General features: G+C 56.2%; 1 protein-coding gene across 2 annotated transcripts in view; it reads left to right on the forward strand.

Moving 5' to 3' along the window:
• The window catches only part of HK1 (hexokinase 1), a 93,110-nt gene that overhangs the window by 52,971 nt on the left and 20,527 nt on the right, over nucleotides 1–19,612 (forward strand). For both annotated transcript variants that reach the window (XM_070057777.1, XM_051823226.2), the window contains 5 exons: nucleotides 8,325–8,473; nucleotides 12,745–12,864; nucleotides 16,599–16,694; nucleotides 17,265–17,364; nucleotides 17,451–17,634. In XM_070057777.1, coding sequence (XP_069913878.1) covers nucleotides 8,325–8,473; nucleotides 12,745–12,864; nucleotides 16,599–16,694; nucleotides 17,265–17,364; nucleotides 17,451–17,634 — 649 coding nt within the window. The remainder of the gene's footprint in view (nucleotides 1–8,324; nucleotides 8,474–12,744; nucleotides 12,865–16,598; nucleotides 16,695–17,264; nucleotides 17,365–17,450; nucleotides 17,635–19,612) is intronic.

Raw genomic sequence — 19,612 nt, forward strand, 5'->3', positions numbered from 1 at the left:
TAAATCTTGTTTAAAGCGCTTGAGTGCAGCCTGCACTGTAGACACCAGAAAGACTGACGCAGCTATACTTACGCTCAAAAGACACCGCTGAGGGCCAGCCTGCCCGGCAGACCGGCCGCAGTGGGACAGCCCTGCTCTGCCTGCCGCCAGCCTTCCCAAGGCCTGGGTGCAGCTGTGATGCCGACAGCGCGTGCGTGCTCTTCACTCTGTGGCCTCGGGTCCGCGTGCTGCACTCGCCTCGGCCTTTGTGTCTCTGGTGTTTCTTTGACCCTTGACTCATCACTGTGCCTTGCTCCTCTGGTTACCTTTGAGGGGCTGGTTACAGCGCTTCAGCTATTTAAGAACTCCTGCAAAGTGGCCAGCGCTGTAGCACAGCGTGTTAAAGTCCTGGCCTGCAGCGCTGGCATCCCATATGGGTCCCGGTTCGAGTCCTGGCTGCTCCACTTTCTATCCAGCTCTCTGCTGATGGCATGAGAAAGCATTAGGAGATGACCCAGGTGCTTGGGCGCCTGCACCCACGTGGGAGACCCAGAAGAAGCTCCTGGCTCCTGGCTTCAGATGGGCTCAGCTCCAGCCTTTGTAGCCATCTGGGGAGTGAACCAGCAGATGGAAGATGCCCCCCCCCCTTCTGTAACTGTCTGTCAAGTAAATTTAAATCTTAAAAAAAAAAAAAAAAGAACTCCTAAGAGGAGAGCTGGCCACCAGAGAGACCGCAGTGTGGTGTCCCTGGGGTATGTTCTTGTGTCTCTGGCTAGGGACAGACACTGCCGGCTCTGCTTTATCCCAGCTGGGTGGTACCTGCGTCCAGGAGCACTGGAGCCTTTCTAGGATTGGTGGAATTCCCCAGCAGGGGTGGGGCTGTGTCCACTCCCAGCCAAGGGACAAGGAACTGGGAAGGGATTGGGTGTAGGCAGCGCCAGGAGAGCTCCTGCTTTGGCTTTGCTTGGGCGACTCTGATCCCTGGGTGCCTGGCCGGGGGCAGCTACACGGGAGGAGATGGTGCCTCCCCCTTCCTCGTGACCCTGCTCTCCAGTCAGCTCGCCCTACCTCCTCCCCCTCAAGACCCTGTGTCAGCAGGGGCTGCTCCCCGCACTCTTTGCACACACACAACTTCCAGGATTGAGGGTCTCCACATGGGAGCCAAGTCCTCTGATAATCGAGCCACTTGCCCCCTCAGCCGCTCCTTAGAGCAAGGCCCGGGGCTCAGGCTCGTTCTGCAAGCCCCTCTTAGAGAGCCACAGCAGCAGCAGTGGACCAAAGGCCCTGGGCAGGGCTGTGGGAGAGAAGCCCGCGTCGCCTGGTCCACCTTTCCCCAGCACCTGCTGGCGCATTGCATCCATTCTCCGTCTGTCTGTGATGTGAGCTCTGAAACCAGCACCGTGCGCTATATGAATCACTTGTAAAATTGCTGTGGGTGGCTTTGTTTCTTTGTTCGTGTTACATAAAATAATGCCATCTGTCAGTGCATGGAGTCTCCGCTGTGCCGGCAGGTGTGGCTACATGCCTGTGATCCCGTGATCTGGCTGGCAGGTGTGCTTACACGCCTGCGTTCTGATCCCCGATCAGAGGCTTGTGGGGCCAGAGTCAATAGCCGGGGCTCCTGCTGCCTCTGAGCCTCTTCTTCTCCAGGGCTGATAGGGCCCCTCGGGAGCATGGGCTGCTGCTGAGAGCACAGGGCAGAGGAGGGGGGAAGTACAACCAAAGCCCCCCACAGCAAGGGCCACCCTCCTCATGCAGAGAGCCTGGGTCGGCCTGTGCTCAGCCCCCTTCTCCCCTTCCCAGACCTCTCTCCTGTGTTAATGTCCCAGGGCCATCATAACAAGGGGCCACAAACTTTTTTTTTTTAAAAGATTTATTTATTTATTTGAGAGGCACAGGCAGAGAAAGGTATCTTTCATATGCTGGTTCACTCCCCAAATGGCTGTAAGAGCCGGAGCTGGGCCAATCAAGCCAGGAACCAGGAGCTGATTCTGGGTCTCCTACGCAGGTGCAGGGGCCCAAGCAATTGGGCCATCTTCCATTGCCTTTCCAGGCCATTAGCAGGGAGCTGGATCAGAAGTGGAACAGCCGGGATTCGAACCAGTGCTTATATGGGATGCTGTCGCTGCAGGCAGAGGCTTAACCTACTGTGCCACAGCGCCGGCCCTGTGGTTTTAACAACAGAAATGCATCGTCTCACAGTTCTGGAAGCTGGAAGTCCAGAATCAAAATAAAATGGCCATGCTCCTTCTGGACTCTGAGTGGAGCCTTCCTCGCCCCTCCCAGCTTCTGGCTGGGGGTGCCCGCCCTCGCTGTGCCCTGCCCACAGCGCCACCCGTCCAGGGCCTGCCCCTTCCCCTCCCGCTGCTCTGTTCCTGGATCATCCAGGACCCAGCAGTCTGGGTGGAACCAGGCCGTGGGTCTCCTTAGGAGGAAGTTCACAGCGCGTTTCTTCCTGAAACGTTAATCACGGCTTCGCTGCATAGTAATTACTCAGCCTCAGAGTCAGTGGTAATCCCAAAGCACAGAGCAGGGATGGAGCCACCCTGGAGGGAGCTGCTGGGGAGACGCGCCCCGGCCTGCCAGGGAGGAGCAGGCCTTTCCCTTCCCGCCGGCCTTGGCCTGCGCCGGACGCAGGCCTTGAGAACTGCTCATTTTCCGGAGGCATCTCCGAGAACATCTGATAAGTACGTCTGATAGCACCTCAGCCGTTTTTTATTAACTTTTATCCCTTTGGACATTTACTATGAGTGGCATGGTTTTTTTTTTTTTTCTATTCTTGTGAGTAATCCATATAATAATTTTTTAAAAATATGTATCTGCAGGGGAGGGTGACACAGAGAAAGGGGGGCCAGGGGAGATCCATCCCCGAATGGCTGCAATGGTGTGTGTTGGGGGAGGGGAGTTGGGTGAGGCTGAAGCCAGGAACCTGGAACTCCATCTGGGTCTCCCACGTGGGTGCCAGGGACCCAAGCACTTGGGCATCTTCTGCTTTTCCAGGTGCATTAGCAGGGAGCTAGAGTGGAAGTGCAGCAGCTGGGACTTACCTTGGCACTCAGCTGTAGGTAGGACGCTGGCGTCACAGGCAGCACTTAGCTCGCTGTACCACAACACCGGCAGCCCCAATGCATTAATTTTTAAGCAAAACCCTGAAATGGCTTTCAGCTGTTACAAATCCTTTTGAGGTAGGAAGGTGTGAATAATAGATGAAGGAAGGAGAGTGTTACAGTCTTTTGACGCTGGTGCCTTGGCTAAACAGAAGCCCCTCCTCAGGCCTCCTGGTCTGCGGGAGCAGCTGCCCTTCTGGGTCCGGCGCCTCCGAAGGCCTTGTTGTTCGTGCAACCTCTCTTCTCTGCTCCCTGTCTCATTCATCTCTAGGGGTATCGTGGTGCCGGTGGAGCTGTGAGCTTTTTGGGGGCAGATGACGTGGCATCTTTCCTTGTTTCTGCTGCATGGTTTTTAGCACAGAATTTGTGGAAGCTCCTGTGTACCACCGCCTTTCTGCATGTGAAGCAGAGTAGGGTACAGGCGGCCCCAGTTATCCCTGGGCCCCGAAGGTGCACGGTTCTGCTTCCCGGCCAAAGGAAGACGGATACTTCCCTTCTCTCCCCGCGGCATCTCAGCAGCCTCCAGCTTTCTTGTCTGGAAGGGTTGCTAGATTCTCTTGCACATTTTCTCCATCTGTGAACTCTTCCGAATGTCTGATGCCCTCGCTGGGGCTTTTACAAAGTTATTTACTTATTTATTTGAGAGACAAAAAAAGGGAGAGAGATCTCCCATCTGCTGGTTCCTTCCCCAAACGCCTTCAGTTGGTACTGAGCCAGGCCAAAGTCAGGAGACTAGAACTCCACCCAGGTTCCCCACATGGGTATCAGGGACTCGGTTACTTGAGCCGTCACCTGCTGCCTCCTATCCTGCACATTAGCAGGAAGCTGGAATGGAGAGCAGAGCCGGGACTCGAACCCAGGCACGCTGATACGGGACGTGGTGACTCGGCCGCTGTGCCGAATGCCTGCGTTCTAGCCGGACTTTTGATGAAGGTGCAGAAGTGTCATCGAGTGGCCGGGAGGCAGAGCCCTCGTGGCTCCTGTGCAGAGTTAGCTCACTGAGCTGCAAAGGTAGGCACTTGGTGGAGGCGGGGTTTGTTTGCCCTGGCCCAGGCAGGCCCAGACTCGAGAGAGACATCTGTCCCGTGTTTGTTCTCCATTAATTGGTGGTAATAATGGCTGTCCTCAGAGAGGGAGAGTTGCAGGCCCTTCAGATGTTTTGTTTAATGAGCCTCACCTGATGAGGGCTCTCCTGGCCTCTGTGGAAATGGGAAGTGGATGACAAAGGGGCGCGTGAAGGCCCCGGGAGCATGGAGGAAGCCTGCAGACCAGAGATTGGAGGAGGGCATTGCAGAAAGGCTGAGCTTTAAGTGGAAGGAAAACAGTAAATCAAACAAAACCCAGTGTCCCTGGCTCTGCCAGTCCGTGTGACCTTGGAGAAGCCGCTTCTGGGAGCTCCACTTCTGTGCAGTGGGCACGATTGTCCCTGCCTCACGAGGCTGTCATGGATGGTTTAAATGGAAGCACTTTGGCAGCCGCCGCAGGTCATCACCGACTTCCTTGTAATTTAATAACTGACTTTGCACGGGCTCCTTGGGACGCCTTTGCTAACCGTGGGGCCAGTCAGAGGGCCCTGCCCGTCAGGGAACTCACTGTGGGAACGCAGCCTCTAGGGGAGGAGCATGGTGTTCAGAATTCACAGGCATCTCAGTGATGTTAGAGGCAGGGGTGGAGTGAGAGGGGACCTGTGTCCCCTGCCTGCAGCCCACGGGTGCAATGGGGTGCACGTGCCGAGTACAGTGCGGGGCTCCGCACTGGGGTGATGGCCCCGCAGCTCCGCATCAGGAAACCATCTGAGGTAACAGGGGTGAGAGATTCCCTTTGTTGTGGAGAGCAAATGGGTACTTGGGGGCCTCACTCCCTCGTAAAGAACCAACCTGGGAGCCTTGTTGTGGCTGAAAGAAATCCAACTCAAATCAGTTTAGGCCGAAGAGAGAAAAATTCTAGCCTCCTGGAACTGGAGTCCAGGTGTCAGTTGGCGTCTGTGTCCGGGGATTTAATGGTCCCTATTGTTTGTCAGCCCAGCTTTCCTTGGTGCTGGCTCCATTTGTGGGACCCCTGTCTCCTAACACTGGAGGGGACAGCGCCTGCAGCCCTAGGCGATTCCAGCCGGAGAGCAGGCACGGCTGCCTCTTGGAGACGGCCATGATGGGCAGACTGGAGTCCTGGGCCCATCCTGAGCCAGTCATAGTGCCCGAGACGGGTGACCCTGGATGCCCCTGGATCCAGGTGCCTGAATCACAGGTTGGTCCTCTGGACCTAGGGCAGGGAGTTGACCCCACCCCAACCTCCTGGGTAGAAAATACGAGGATCGTTACCTAAGGAGATGCTGGACACCCCACGGTGTTGCCAGAAGTCTTGTCGCCTGCACGTTAGTCATCCCTGGTGTGCCTGTGTTGAACAGAAGCCCACGGCCCGGGCACTGGCTGGGGCAGTTCTTCCTGAGCCAGCAGCAAGTGCCTGGGGGCTGCCTGCTGCCTGCAGGTCCACACGCACAGCAGGAGCAAGGGGAAGATGCAGGGGGACCCCTGGCTTGGCCACAGGTGTGACCAGGGTGGATTAGTCAGCCTTTTCCACAGCCTGAGAGCGGGAGCTGCTCTCTGTCCAGCATTTTCTAAGCTGCAAATGTGATTTTCAGAAGAGGTGTCACTACCTCTTTGTGCAGCCACAAAGCACAGCTTTCCCGGGCCCAGGCCAGTGCTCAGGAAGGACAGGCTGAGAGACTCCTTGCAAGCACCTCCCGGGGCTGTTTGTCGAGACCCCTGGCCTCTGCCGCCCTCCACTGCACTGCGTGAGGGTCCAGTGTCTTGCTTTGCCCCGCCTTTCATGGCTGCCCTTTCTTTTCTGACTCCTTGGGACCCCCACCCCCCCGAAATGTGCTTGTTAAGAAAGGAGCAGTGGAGAGCTGGGGTGAGGCAGGGATCTTTGCTGAGCTGCAAGAACGTGGGCCAGCCTCCTGCACCCTAAGGCAGGCTCCTCCCAGGTGTACAGGGAGCTCTTTTTAAAAAAGGTTGATTGATTGATTCAAAAGGCAGAGAGAGAGAGAGAGAGAGAGAGAGAGAGAGAGAGATCTTTATCTGCTGATTCACTTTCCAAATGGCTGCAACAGCCAAGGCTGGGCCAGGCCGAAGCCAGGAGCCTGGAACTCCATCCAGGTCTCCACGTGGGTGCAGGGGCCCAAGCACTTGGGCCATCTTCCACTGCTTTCCCAGGTGCATTAGCAGGGACCTGGACTGGCAGCAGAGTAGGTGTGGCTTGAACTGGTGCCCTGATATGGGACGCTGCTGTGCTACAATGCCAGTCCCATGTGGTCATTTTTGATTTACTTGGCTGGAAAATTTTCAGGCTTGGGACTCCCAAAGGTGCTGCCTGAAACCTGACCTCTTCCTGGGTGGGGGACTGAAAGCTTCTACGGGCTCTGTGTCCATACTGGCACCCACATCTGTAAGCAGGAGGTCCCAGTCTCCAGACACCTGGAGCTTGTGTAACCTGAACCCTGCGACAAGCAGTGGCACCGTGAGTGAATGGGCCACCACTGCCTGTGACCAAGCAGCCACTGAGCATCTGTGGCAGTCTCCCGGGTACCGAGAGCAGGTGCGCAGAGTCCTGAGTGTGGCCCTTCTCCCGAGGCACGTGAGAGGGCAGATAAGAGCAGTGAACTTCAGTGCAGGAGTTTCTCTGTTCATTCATTCATGAACACCTTAATTAATTCAGCACGTGTTCGTTCAGCCTTTCCAGTACGCCAGAAACTGCTCTAGAAATAGAACAGGGTGTCAGGAGCGCACGGGTTCCGTGGACACACATGCAATGATTTGTCAGCTCTCTGAAAGACAACACTTTCGTGTTTCAACAAAAAGCAGCCATTATTTTTTGAAAATAAAAAAACCTAAGGGATCCAGGGTAGCCAAAACAATCTCAGGGGAAAAAGCAAAAACAGAAAAACAAAAACAGACTTGGAGCTTCCAACTTCCCAATTTCAAAATTTCCTGCAAAGCAACAGGACGCCATGGTCCTGGTGTAAGCGTGCAACTGAATTGAGAATTCAGAAACGAACTCAAATGTTTGCCGTCCAGTTCATGGAGACAGAAAGTAGCAGAGGTTACCAGGGGCGAGGGGGGAGGGAAATGGGTGTGGGGTTTCTGTCTGGGCTGATGAAGTTTTGGGAACAGGTGGTGGTGATGGTTGCGTAACTGTGCGTGCTCATCATGCCACTGAAGGCAAACCGAAAAGTGGTCACCATGGCAGGTTTCATGGTATGTGTGTCCCGCCACCGCCATCCCCACCAGCATAACAATAATAAAAAAACGAGTCCTGGGGGCTGACCCTGTGGCGTAGCGGGCAAAGCCATCACCGCAATGCTGGCATCTCATATGGGTGCCGGTTCAAGTTCTGGCTGCTCCTCTTCCAGTCCAGCTCTCTGCTATGACCCCGGAAAGCAACAGAGAATGGCCCAAGTCCTTGGGCTCCTGCAACCACATGGGAAACCCAGAAAAAGCTCCTGGCTCCTGGCTTCAGATTGGCCCAGCTCTGTCCGTTTGGGTAGTGAACCAGTGGATGGAAGACCTTTCTGTCTCTCTGCCTCTCTGTAACACTGCTTTTCAAATAATAAATAAATAAATATTAAAAACAAAAACAAAAACGAGCCCTGGAGTGAATGGAGCCTGGACTCCTTGCTGACGTGCAGGTACCAGATGGACTCTGGGTGTAGGATTCTCTCTGAGTCAAGATGCTGGGTGATTTTTACTAATGGACGGCAGTGCTGTTTTTGAAATAGGGAAAAGAAGTGAAGAAAGATGGACCAGGGCCTTGTACTTAATTCAGTATTTCCATTGCCCTGTGGTAAGGAGTGAGAGGCTGGATTGCTTGCAGCTATTTCTGTCTCAGGCGGGGGTGGGGAGCGTCCGGCCAAAAAAATCACTTGGTCTGGTCCTGCGAAGGCAGCCACGGGCGGGACTCGAAATTCAGCAGATCCATAGCAGCTCATTTTTAAGTTGATCTTTGTGTACGGCCTGTGAATGATGCTACGCATAGCCAGGTGGCCCTTGGCAGGAACAGGGTCCCCACCCCTGGTCTAAGGGCCCCAGGCCAGGCTGGGGTCTCCACACAGGGCGTGGGTTCGCGTGGCTGACGCAGCAGGGACAGGAGGAAGCAGGCAGGGCCTGCACAGGGAGCAGGGGTGGGACGTGATTTTCTTCTGACACGTGAGACTGACATGATGCCCGTTGTCTCCCTGGACAGAAAAGGGAGATTTCATCGCCCTGGATCTCGGGGGGTCTTCCTTTCGGATTCTGCGGGTGCAAGTGAATCACGAGAAGAAGCAGAATGTCCACATGGAGTCCGAGGCCTACGAAACCCCCGAGAACATCGTGCATGGCAGCGGGAGCCAGGTGGGTCCCCGGGGTGCCTCCAGGCGTCAGACTGGAAAGCATGGGTTCCCGGGCCCCTGGAGGGGGTTGCAGGAGGAGTCTGTCGCCAGTCTGTCTGGATGAGGACTCTTGGGTGGAAAGGTGCAGTGGCCCCGGGCAAGGCTGGGCTGGGTTGGAGAGAGGTGCACTGTCGGGGTGAACGGTGGGGAGCAGGAGCTGGCGCTGGCGCTTTCTTGGAGTGGCGGGAGTGAGCAGGGGCCCCCAGCTCTGCTGGCTGAGTACCCCCCTCCCTGAGGACCCTGGGCTGGTTCCCCAGCACGGGTTCAGTGGAGCCCTTGCTGGAAATGGCCCTTCCTCCAGGTTTGGCCTCCTCGCCCACCCACCAGGTAAGGTGTAGCTGTGGTTTTGTCAGACAAGAGGTAGAGTTCCCAGCCCGGAGGCAGTCGGGGGCTCCTCGCCCCTGATTTTGTAGTGAGCCCGAGCACAGGAGCGCAGAAGGCAGGGCCTGGACACTGGCGTCTCCTCCTTGCACTCGTATGGGGCCCATCCCTTCGTGTGCCCCACCCCTGACAGGCGGCCTCCCTCCCGGCCGAGGGCGTGGCCGTGCCCAGGAGGGGCCCCTGTGCCCACTCCTGCGTGTCTGCTTGCTGCGAGGTCCCGGGCCCTGGCCCACGGAGGGCCCTGAGACCAGGGTTCCTGCAGCCCCCTGGGTGTTCAGGGTCCCCTAAGCCGGCCCCTCCTGTGGACATTCCTGCTCCTCCAGTCTGTCCTGGCTTGAGTCAGGGCTGCTGTCCAGGAGGTGGATTCGGAGTTTGCTAAATGTTTGCCCTGGGGAGGGTGTGTGCACGGCCAGTGCGTGACTAAGGCCTCAGAGAGCCTGGTGCTTCTGAGTTGGACTTTGAGATGGGACCCGGGAACCCTCCCCTGGCCTCACTGGGTGTGGGTGGGACCAGAAGTAGGCCACCAAGCCTTTCTTTGTCCAAGGGCCAGTCCTGGCCTTTGGCCTGCTTCCTGGGTTTTAGGCTCAGGTGAGCATTAGAGGAGATGCTAGCCCTGGAGCAGGGGGGGTGACTACAGGCAGCCACTGAGATGGGCACCTGTCACTCACTGGGTGGTTCCCCGTGACCTTCTGCTACTGGGCTGTAGCACCCAGCTTCTTGGTCCCGTGTGTGTATGTGGTGGCCAGCGGGCAGGTCCTTACTGTGCCCTGTTGACCACTGCATTGCTCCTTTTTGTGGGTGGCTGGTGCCTCGGAGCTTGGCGTCCTGTTTGTCCATTTGGTGTTGTCTGTTTCTTAAGCTGGGCCACCCAGCCCTGGTGCCTTCATCACTGGGAGGCTGACCTGTGTGCACGCATCCCCTGGGGGCTTTGTCCTGACCTATCAGGAGCAGGGTTTGTTAAGGGGGACCCTGTGCAGGTGCACACTTGGTGCACTCACTTCCACAATAACCTCCTTCTCCCCACTGCTCCCCTTCTTACCATCCTCTGTCGCCCCCAGCCTCTGCCCCCTCCTTCCCTTCTCAGCCCCAGGAACCCTGGTTTCTCCCGCTGTCTCTGTTTCTCCTCTGCCCCTTTTAAGCAGTCTGCTACGACGATGTTGATGAAAATACACAGTCACCATGCAGATGGCTACATAGTGCTTGTTGTATACAAGCACTTTATGTGTATTAACTTGTTTGACCATCACAGTAACTTCGAGTGGGGGGGTAGGTATTGCTGCTATTCCCATTTTACAGTTAGGAAAGTTGAGGCTCAGGTGTTGAATAACTAAGCCCCTTAGGTTACACAGCTCAATGGTAGCAGACCTAGGACTTGAACTTAGGCAGTCTGGCTCCAGATGTTATCGTTTTAACAACTTGGAACTCCTGGGCTGGGTTTTGTCTTTGTCTTTATTTTCTGTCCTTTGATGGTGTGGTGGGCAGCAGTAGTTCAGGGAGGGAGGGAGAGAGGGTTGGAAGGTGGAAAAAATGAAACAGGAAGTTGTCCTGCAGAAATTCGGTGCTGGGTTAGAAACACACATTTCGTGTTCCGCCTTCCCGAGCTCTCCCACTGACCTGTGCAGTGCCCAGTCTGCTGGGGTTGAACTCAGACTGAACAGTGGCCGGTTCTTGGGACTGTCATCCTAGGGGGAGTGTCATTTCTGTTGTGCATGGGAATTTGCAAGTAGTTTTTTTCTTTTTTAAGATTTAACTTATGTATCTGAAAGGCAGAGTTACAGAGAGAAAGATCTTCCATTTACGGGTTCACTCCCCAAATGGCTACAACAGCCAGGAGCCAAGAGCTTCTTTGGGGTCTCCCGTGTGGGTGCAGGGGCCCAAACACTTGGGTCGTCTTCCACTGCTTTGCCAGGCCCATTAGCAGGGAGCTGGATTGGAAGTGGACATGAACCATTGCCCATATGGAATGCCAAGGCTGCAGGTGGCATTAACCCGCCATAACACTGGCTCTTTGAGTAGAATTTTTAACCTTTTATTTGAAATATTCAACTTAGAAGTTTGAAGAAAAGCATAAAGAACTCCTGCAAATGCCCTTCATTCAAAGTTCCCAGGTATTAGCTGTTTCCTTTATCCTTGTCTTCTGTCTTCATACACACGTGCACCTGCCCACAGGTGCACACGCACACGTGCACACACGCACACAGGTATCCCCAGAGTCTCAGTGCATTGTTCAGCTTAAGCACCAATGCAGCATTCCTAAAACACCAGTGACTTAGTTTGGGGAATTTCAACAAGTGAATGTTTTCTGTTTCTGCTGCAGTCCTGTCGACCATCTCCCAGCAGAGGGCCTGTGCCCGGCTGGGGAAATATTTAGGAAGTGAGTGAGCTGTTAGAGAGCTAATTCATGCTTCTTATTAGACACTCGAACTGTGAGTCCCCCGCAGTTGGGTCAGTTCTCTTCCTGGCTGACCCCAGCTGGGGGTTAGCCCTGGAGTGGCTTCCTGCCTCTGACTGTGAGTGTCCCCAGAACCGCCCCTCCCTCCTCAGCGGAGTGCTTTGCCTGCAGGAGGCGGCTGCAGGCCCTGTGCGGGCAGATCCGGTTCTGCAGCCTGGGTCCTTTCTGGTGCTGCCCTGCGCCAGCCTCCCCTTCTTCCTTCCTTCCGCCCCGGCCTGCATCAGGGGAGCCTGGAGCCTCTGAGTGCAGATGGCGTGGGCGCGAGGACGGACTTAGTAACGGGCTTATTATCAGTCTGCAATATGGGTCACAAGAAGCTTAGCCGGGCCTCTCCAGGGAGGGCGGGCGTGAGTCTCCGCAGGCAGAGGGGCGGGCTGTAGCAGGGGCACAGGCCCCAACCTCAGACACACTGGCACAGAGGTCTGCATGAGAGCTGGCTGTCAGGGGCATCTGAGGAGAGTTGGGCAGGACAGCAAGGACTCTGACCCCTCTCGAGGGCACCCCTGCAAGGGAGACCTTCAGGCAGATGGTGGCCTTGTCTGGGAGCATGGACTGGCCAGCCTCATGGGACTGTGTGGTTTGCTTCTCTCAGTTCCTCCTCCTAGGCTCTGAGAAGCTCTGTGGCTGTGTTCATCCCATGTGTAAGGAAGGTCTAGAGTCATGATTGTCATGTGCAAGAAACAGAAGGTGACCGGGGACTGACCCAGACCGTGGCGTGGCTGCCCAAGGAGCTATGGATGCCCAGGTTGCATTCACAGAGGGACAGAGCTAAAGAAAAGAGAGGCTCTTTGTTCTACTCAGCTCTCCTCTGTTTGGAAGGCAAATGGAATATTCTCTTCAGTTCTGATGACATTAGGGAGGAGGGGAGTTAACAGAGACCCTAAAAGATTACCCCAGAGGGGTGGCGAGCCTCCTGTCCCTGGCAGTGTTTACGCAGAAGCTAGGGAGCCCGTGTTCTGGGCTCTTCCTAGAGGATTCCAAAGGTGCGTGTGCGCCTATAAAGCAGCTGTGAGAACCCAGTGAGCTCTCGCCTTCAGATGTGTGCCCTGTTTTGGGTACGCACCTCGTGCTGCAGTAGACAGTTACTGCCACGGGCCCCTGGAGGCTGCAATTTACAGAGCGGGGATCAACCAGTGTTCTGTGACTTTCAAGTCCTCCCAGTACCCGACGCCCCATCCTGGCGCCCGCTGCGGGGTCAGCCTTCTCCACAGGATCTCAGACGCTCCTGAGAACGGCGGTCACGACCCACAGCACAGCTCCTCTCTGCCATCCACGCACCATGCAGCCCATGGGGACGGGGCCCTTTTGTGTGTGTGCTTGGGAGGGGAGCGGGAACGCCACATGCCTTCCCTGCCTGCCTCCCTCCCTCCCGCCTGACCGCCCTCGCGTGCTTCCTGCAGCTTTTCGATCATGTCGCCGAATGCCTGGGAGACTTCATGGAGAAAAGGAACATCAAGGACAAGAAACTGCCCGTGGGATTCACCTTCTCGTTCCCTTGCCGACAATCAAAAATAGACGAGGTAAGGGCGCCGATCCGGTCAGTGCGGCCTGGGTGCCCCATGTCGTCTCGTGTTAAGATGTGGGTGGAACTTAACACCTGGCGCTGATGCACTGTTTACTTTGTCAACTGCTTTCATGATGCGTGTGCGTTTGGAGCTAAATCCTGGTGTTTGTGGCCACCAGGTAGGCAGAGCCAGTTTATTGACCCCAAACAAGGGAAGGAGAATGAAGTGGGCGTGGCGGTGGTGGCCAGTGGGCAGTGTCTGTAGGGCCCTGGGTTGCCTTGTTGCACTCCGGGTGGCTTGGCGGCACTCACCCTCCTGTTTGTCATTTGTTCACTCGTTCTTCTGTTCAGCAGACCTGCAGTGACAGCGGCGTCCCTTGGAGCCCTGCAGGAATTCCACATAGACAGCTGCAGCCTTGTTCTTTTTCTCTGTACAAAGACGGAAATACACACAGACACAGACGCACACACACACACACACACACACGTACTGCTGTCATTAATAGGGATCCTGATATTGGCATAATTGAGGACCCACAAGATACCAGGTGCTTCACACCATATGCACATAATCTCCAAAATCCACTCCTGAGTTAAGTGATTCCCACTCTGCAGATGAGAAGACGAGGCTTGGAGGGCTCAGAACCTGCCCAGGGTCACCCAGCCAGGCGACGGCAGAGCTCATGCTTGGAGGGGTGTCCTTTGCTGGAGGGTGGTGATGTTGGGGCGTGGGGCACCTCCCACACGTGTGGGTGGCCTCTCAGAACCCCTTTGTCAGTAGGTCTCTCTCCCAGGCACTGCTTCCTGCCACTGGAGCCATTACACCTGTTCAGTTTGCAGAATCAGCATGAAGGGGCTGGAGAGGCCAAGGCCCTCATTCCAGGATGGAGAAGGGAGGCCTGCCGGGGCCACAGGGCTTCTTTCGGCAGATCTTGGCCCCGAAGCCCCAGACCCTGCCTCCTATCCATTGACGCACCCCTCCACTTCCCCTGACAACCCCCCCCCCCCCACACACACCCCTTCCAACACGGCTACCTCCCTGAGATGCTGCTGGCGCATCTTGCATCCATGCAGGACTGCCTCGGCTGAAAGATTGGGAAGTGAGACATCCAGTCACATCCGCTAGGCAGAGACAGACCTGGGACACCCTCCTGGGGGAGTAGCTGAGAATGAAGAGACTCCGGGGGGCGGTGCCTACTCCTCGCTCCCTAGTTCATTCAGCAAGCTTCCTGAGTGCTGACCTGGGGCTGGGCGCTAAGCCAGGCCCTGGGAGACAATGGCTGGGAGACTGAGCCTACCCCCAGGAAGGTGCAGTGTACCAGGGAAGAAGGTGTAGTAGGAAGGTCTGGGAAGGGGCCTGCAGGGTGGAGCACTGGTGCCTGGGAAGGGCTGCTGTGGGCAGAGAAGGAGCCAAAGGTGGGGGCCCCACCTGCCTGCTTTGCCTGCCATCTGGAGAGGGCTTCCTAGGCGCGGCCAGGCTGCCTGCCAGATAGCCCGTGAGTCACATGCACACAACTGCCGTCCAGGGTGCCGTGCGCACTCCTCAAGGCTGGCCAGGACCTTGGAGATTGTCCAAGTCTAGACCTGCTCCCTTATTCTAAGTATGCAAAGCAGACCTCAAACAGTAGACCGACCAGCTCACAGAGTGGTGGGCAAACAGTGTGGAAAGAAGTTAACCAGGTCTCCCGACTCCCGACCCCTTGCTCCTCCCGCAGGTTCGTGTTCTGTGTGGCTCTGGCGGGAGGGAAGCAGTGTCCAGGGGCTGCTTCTGTCCTGCCTGGCTTAGCCACAGCTGCTGCTGAGCGGAGAACCACAAACTCTCTCCAAGGGCCTCTGGTCCACGTGGCTTTCAGCAAGTGCGGATAGGGCCTGTGTGGGCAAGACCCCATTCCTGTGTCCCCGGGGGACCCACAGGCCCAGACAGCCATGTTCCCAGCCCTGCTGCATATGGGTAATGACTTTCCCCATTCAACGAGAATAGCCAAGTGTAACGATGAGTTTGTTTAAGGTACAAAAGCAACATGGAAGACTCTTGAAATAATACTTAAAGTCCAAGGTTGGATTGCTACCCTCTGTGTTCCTATTGATAGGAAAACTGAAATGGGATGTTTCTGTATAGATAGTGCAGTCAGCCCTTACAAATGGGACTGAGTTCCAGAGATGCCCAAGCACGTGGTCAGCATCAGCATCAGCGTCAACATCGTCCCTGTGCATTCTGGGCCCCGAGTCCCGGCAGCTCAGCAGCCAAGAATTACGCTGGCCTCCTGTGTCTCCCCCAGTTTGGCCCTGATTTCTCTCCTTGGGACTGTGGTAGCCAAGATCTGGTGGGGATTTCTCTTGCTCTCCCCCTTTAAAAGATTATTCTCATCTATTTGAAAGGCCGGGGGGAGAGAATAAGATTGAAGGATAGAGGGAGAGAGGGAGAGAGGGAGGGAGAGAGAGAGAGGGAGGGAGGGAGAGAGGGAGAGGGAGGGAGGGAGGGAGGGAGAGAGTGAGAGAGAGAGAGAGGGAGAGGGAGGGAGGGAGGGAGAGAGGGAGAAGGAGAGAGGGAGAGAGGGGGGAGGGAGGGAGGGAGGGAAAGAGTGAGAGAGAGAGGGAGAGGGAGGGAGGGAGAGAGGGAGAAGGAGAGAGGGAGAGAGGGGGAGAGAGGGAGAAGGAGAGAGGGGGAGAGGGGGAGAGAGGGAGAGAGAGGGAGAAGGAGAGAGGGGGAGAGGGGGAGAGAGGGAGAGAGAGGGAGAAGGAGAGAGGGAGAGAGGGGGAGAGGGGGAGAGAGAGAGGGAGAGGGAGAGGGAGAGAGGGGGAGAGGGGGAGAGGGAGAGAGAGGCAGAGATCTCCCATTAACTGGTTTACTCCCCAGATGCTCACAACAGCTGAAGCCAGGAGCTTGGAACTCAGTCTAGATCTCCCACGTGGGAAGCAGGGCCCCAACTACTTTAGCCATCACTGCTGGCTTCAAAAAGTTGTGCATCAATAGGAAGCTGGAATCAGAAGTGGAACTGCTTGGGGCCAGTGCTGTGGCATAGTAAGCTAAGCCTCTGCCTGCAGTGCCCAGCATCCCATATGGGCGCCAGTTTGAGTCCCAGCTGCTCCACTTCCGATCCAGCTCCCTGCTGATGTGCCTGAGAAAGCCATAGAGGATAGCCCAAGTGCTAGGGCCCCTGCACCTGCTTGGGAGACCTGGAAAAAGCTCCTGGCTTCTGGCTTCAGATTGTTCCAGCTCCAGCTGTTGTGGCCGTTTGGGGAGTGAACCAGCGGATGGAAGACCTCTCTCTGTCTTTCCCTCTCTCTCTCTCTGTGACTATACCTCTCAAATAAATAAAATCTTGAAAAAAAAAAAAAAATGGAACTGCAACTCGAACCCAAGCACTCTGATATGGGATGTGGTTGTCCCAAGCAGTGTCTCAACCGCTGCACCTAATGACCACCCTTCCTGCTGTCTCTTTAAATGGGATCTGGCTACACAGTGGATGTCTAGTTAGATTTGCATGCTGTGTGGTATACTGTACCCATTGGCTGCTTCTTTATGCTGGTATGAGCTCTGGGTATGGGAGCAGGGTCTTTCTCTCCTGGCAGACCCCATAGAAACGCACTGTGAGGGTGAGGGGAGGGGGAACAGAGCCAGGCTGCATCACAGTGAAGTCTGGAGGAAGCCACCCAACCTGGTGGCCTGAGCTTCGTCCCTGTCCCAGAGCAGCTCCTGAGGGCTGGGGTGCGGGGGGCTTGTCCTACCCCATCTGCTGTCCCTTGCAGGCTGTCCTGATCACCTGGACAAAGCGATTCAAGGCGAGCGGCGTGGAAGGGGCAGATGTGGTCAAGCTGCTGAACAAAGCCATCAAAAAGCGAGGGGTATGTCCTCTGGGGCCATCTGCCCTGGCTGTGCAGACGGGGGCTTTGTGGGAAGAAGTCTGAATCCTAAAATGCCACACAGCCCTTGTTGGGAGCTGGGGGTAGGGGGTTGGATGGTGGTGCCGCGGTCTGAGACTGTGGCAGGTCAGGGTGGTTCAAAGCCGAGCTGTCAGAGGGGCTGCCTGTAGGAGCCAAGCCCCGGGCCAGGGCACTGCTGCTTCTGACGGGGGCGGGCTGACCTCGGCAGGGAGCAGGTATCCCAGGTGCAGCCCACCGTGCTTGGAACAAGGATGGAGCAGCCAGCCTTCAGTGGAAACGCGGACCCCATGCAGGGCCTGCAGAGGCATGTGGCTCCGTGGGTAAAATCCACTCCCCAGAGGATGCGAAGGCAGACAGCGAGGGACTGTGCAGTTTCCAGGACGTAGTCACCGCGCTCTCATCGGCTGATTTGCATTCCAGCAAATCAGGGAACTAGCACCGCCCACAAGCGCAGGTGCAGAGACCCGAGTGCTAGCGCCAGGCTCCCCTCGGCTGGTGAGCGGACGGTGACACCCCGTTGTCTGTCCCCAGGACTATGACGCCAACATCGTGGCTGTGGTGAACGACACGGTGGGGACCATGATGACCTGTGGCTACGACGACCAGCAGTGTGAAGTCGGCCTGATTATTGGTAACTGCCGCCCCTTTGCTTCCGGGAGGCACCACGGCCTCTGTCTCCGGTGGTCACAGCTTCCCCCCTGATGTCGTCTCTCCCAGGCACTGGCACCAACGCGTGCTACATGGAGGAGCTGAGGCACATCGACCTGGTGGAGGGCGACGAGGGCAGGATGTGCATCAACACGGAGTGGGGGGCCTTCGGCGACGACGGCGCCCTGGAAGACATCCGCACTGAGTTTGACAGGGAGATCGACCGGGGCTCGCTCAACCCGGGGAAGCAGCTGTGAGTCCCAGGCCTTCGTGGCATGTAGGGGTTGTGGGGGAGGCTCCTTGGGAGAGCCAGGTGGTTGCAACCCAGAGAGCCTGTCGCGTTTGCATGGCTTGTCACTCCTTGTTGGGACAGAGGCACAGCTGTGACATCTGCAGCTCTAAAGGCCGTTTGACACCACATTCTCTTTCTTTTCTTTTCTTTTCTTTTCTTTTCTTTTCTTTTCTTTTCTTTTCTTTTCTTTCTTTCTTTCTTTCTTTCTTTTTTTTTTTTTTTTTTTTTTTTTTTTTTGACAGAGTGGACAGTGAGAGAGAGAGACAGAGAGAAAGGTCTTCCTTTGCCGTTGGTTCACCCTCCAATGGCCACCACGGCCGGTGTGTTGCGGCTGGCGCACCGCGCTGATCCGATGGCAGGAGTCAGGTACTTCTCCTGGTCTCCCATGGAGTGCAGCGCCCAAGCACTTGGGCCATCCTCCACTGCACTCCCTGGCCACAGCAGAGAGCTGGCCTGGAAGAGGGGCAACCGGGACAGAATCCGGCGCCCCGACTGGGACTAGAACCCGGTGTGCTGGCGCCGTAAGGCAGAGGATTAGCCTAGTGAGCCGCGGCGCCGGCCCACGTTCTCTTTCTTTAATCACATTATGGTTGTGTCACTGTAAGCTATTTTGGGAAAATCAGGATCCATACAAGGTTTCAACACATTGCAAAGTGCCGTAGTCATGAACCTTGCTGCTCAGGGTGAGAGGGGGGCTGTGGACACAGCGGGCATGTGCTGAGCCAGGGGCGGAGAGTGTCCATTTGTGGAGCACACACTCGCCGAGCACTTGGGGGCTGAGCCCCGCTCTGGGCTCTGAGGATCCAAAGCTGCGCCCACCCCCGCCCCCTGCTTGCTGTCTCGAGGGAGGGTGTGAGTCAGAACTATGTGAGTCCTGCAGAGCTCAGGGGGCACGGGGGATGATGTTCTTCTGTGCCTGTGCCAGGCTCGGGCAGGTGGGCTGATGAAGGAGGTCAGCCTTCGGGCAGGTCGCTTTCGACCCTGGACAGCTCCAGGTCGCAGAAGTGGCGTTGCTCGGGCTGCAGAGGGCATCGCTGCCTCTGAGCCACGAGTCTCCTCTGTGCGGGCCGCGTGCTGCCAGCCCTCTCTGGTCCACCCCATCTCCCACCAGCCTTATCCTGGGGTTGGCCGGCGACCCTGTACACCCCTTATTCTGATGCCATCACCCAAAAGATCTTCATCCCCCGCGCTGGACAGCTGTCTTGGTCAATGGCATGTGTAAAGGTCAGCCGCCCAGCCCCGGGGCAGAGGTGGTGGTGAATACAGTGGGTTTCTTTTCTTTCTTTTTTATTTTTATTTTTTAAGATTTATTGTTTTGAAAGGCAGAGTTACAGAGGGAGGGAGAGAGAGCTCTTCCATTCGCTATTTCACTCCCCAAATGGCTGAACAGCTGGCCTGGGCCAGGCTGAAGCCAGGAGCCTGAAACACATCTGGGCTCCTCCCATATGGGTGCAGGGACCAAAACACTTGGGCCATCTTCCATTGCTTTCCCAGGCACATTAGCAAGGAGCTGGATCAGAAGTGGAGCAGCTGGGACTCGAACTGGCACTTGTATGTGATGCTGGTGTCACAGGTGATGGCTTAGCCTGCTGCACCACAACGCCAGCCCCAACAGTGGGTTTCTTAGTGCATGGATTCCAAGTTCTCAGACCCCAAGTTGAACATTTGCTTCCCAGGCTGGGATGAGGACACCAGCTTGGGGACTTGTGGCCCCAGTTCCAAAGCTCTGACAGTTGAAGAATTTTTTTTTGTCTCCCCCCTGTCCCCCCTCCCTGCCGCCCTCCTGCCCCAGTCCATTGACTTGGCCCCAGATCCTAAAATGTGGCCCCACCCTTGAAACTGTTTTCTGTGCTTGTTTATGTGTTTTGCGGTATGTGACATCTGCACCACCTCGCATCTCTGAAGTCCTCAGGCTTCCACATTCCAAAGCATCAGTGGC

The sequence above is a fragment of the Oryctolagus cuniculus genome, chromosome 15 (assembly GCF_964237555.1).
Source record: "Oryctolagus cuniculus chromosome 15, mOryCun1.1, whole genome shotgun sequence".
In the NCBI taxonomy this organism is placed as follows: Eukaryota; Metazoa; Chordata; class Mammalia; order Lagomorpha; family Leporidae; genus Oryctolagus; species Oryctolagus cuniculus.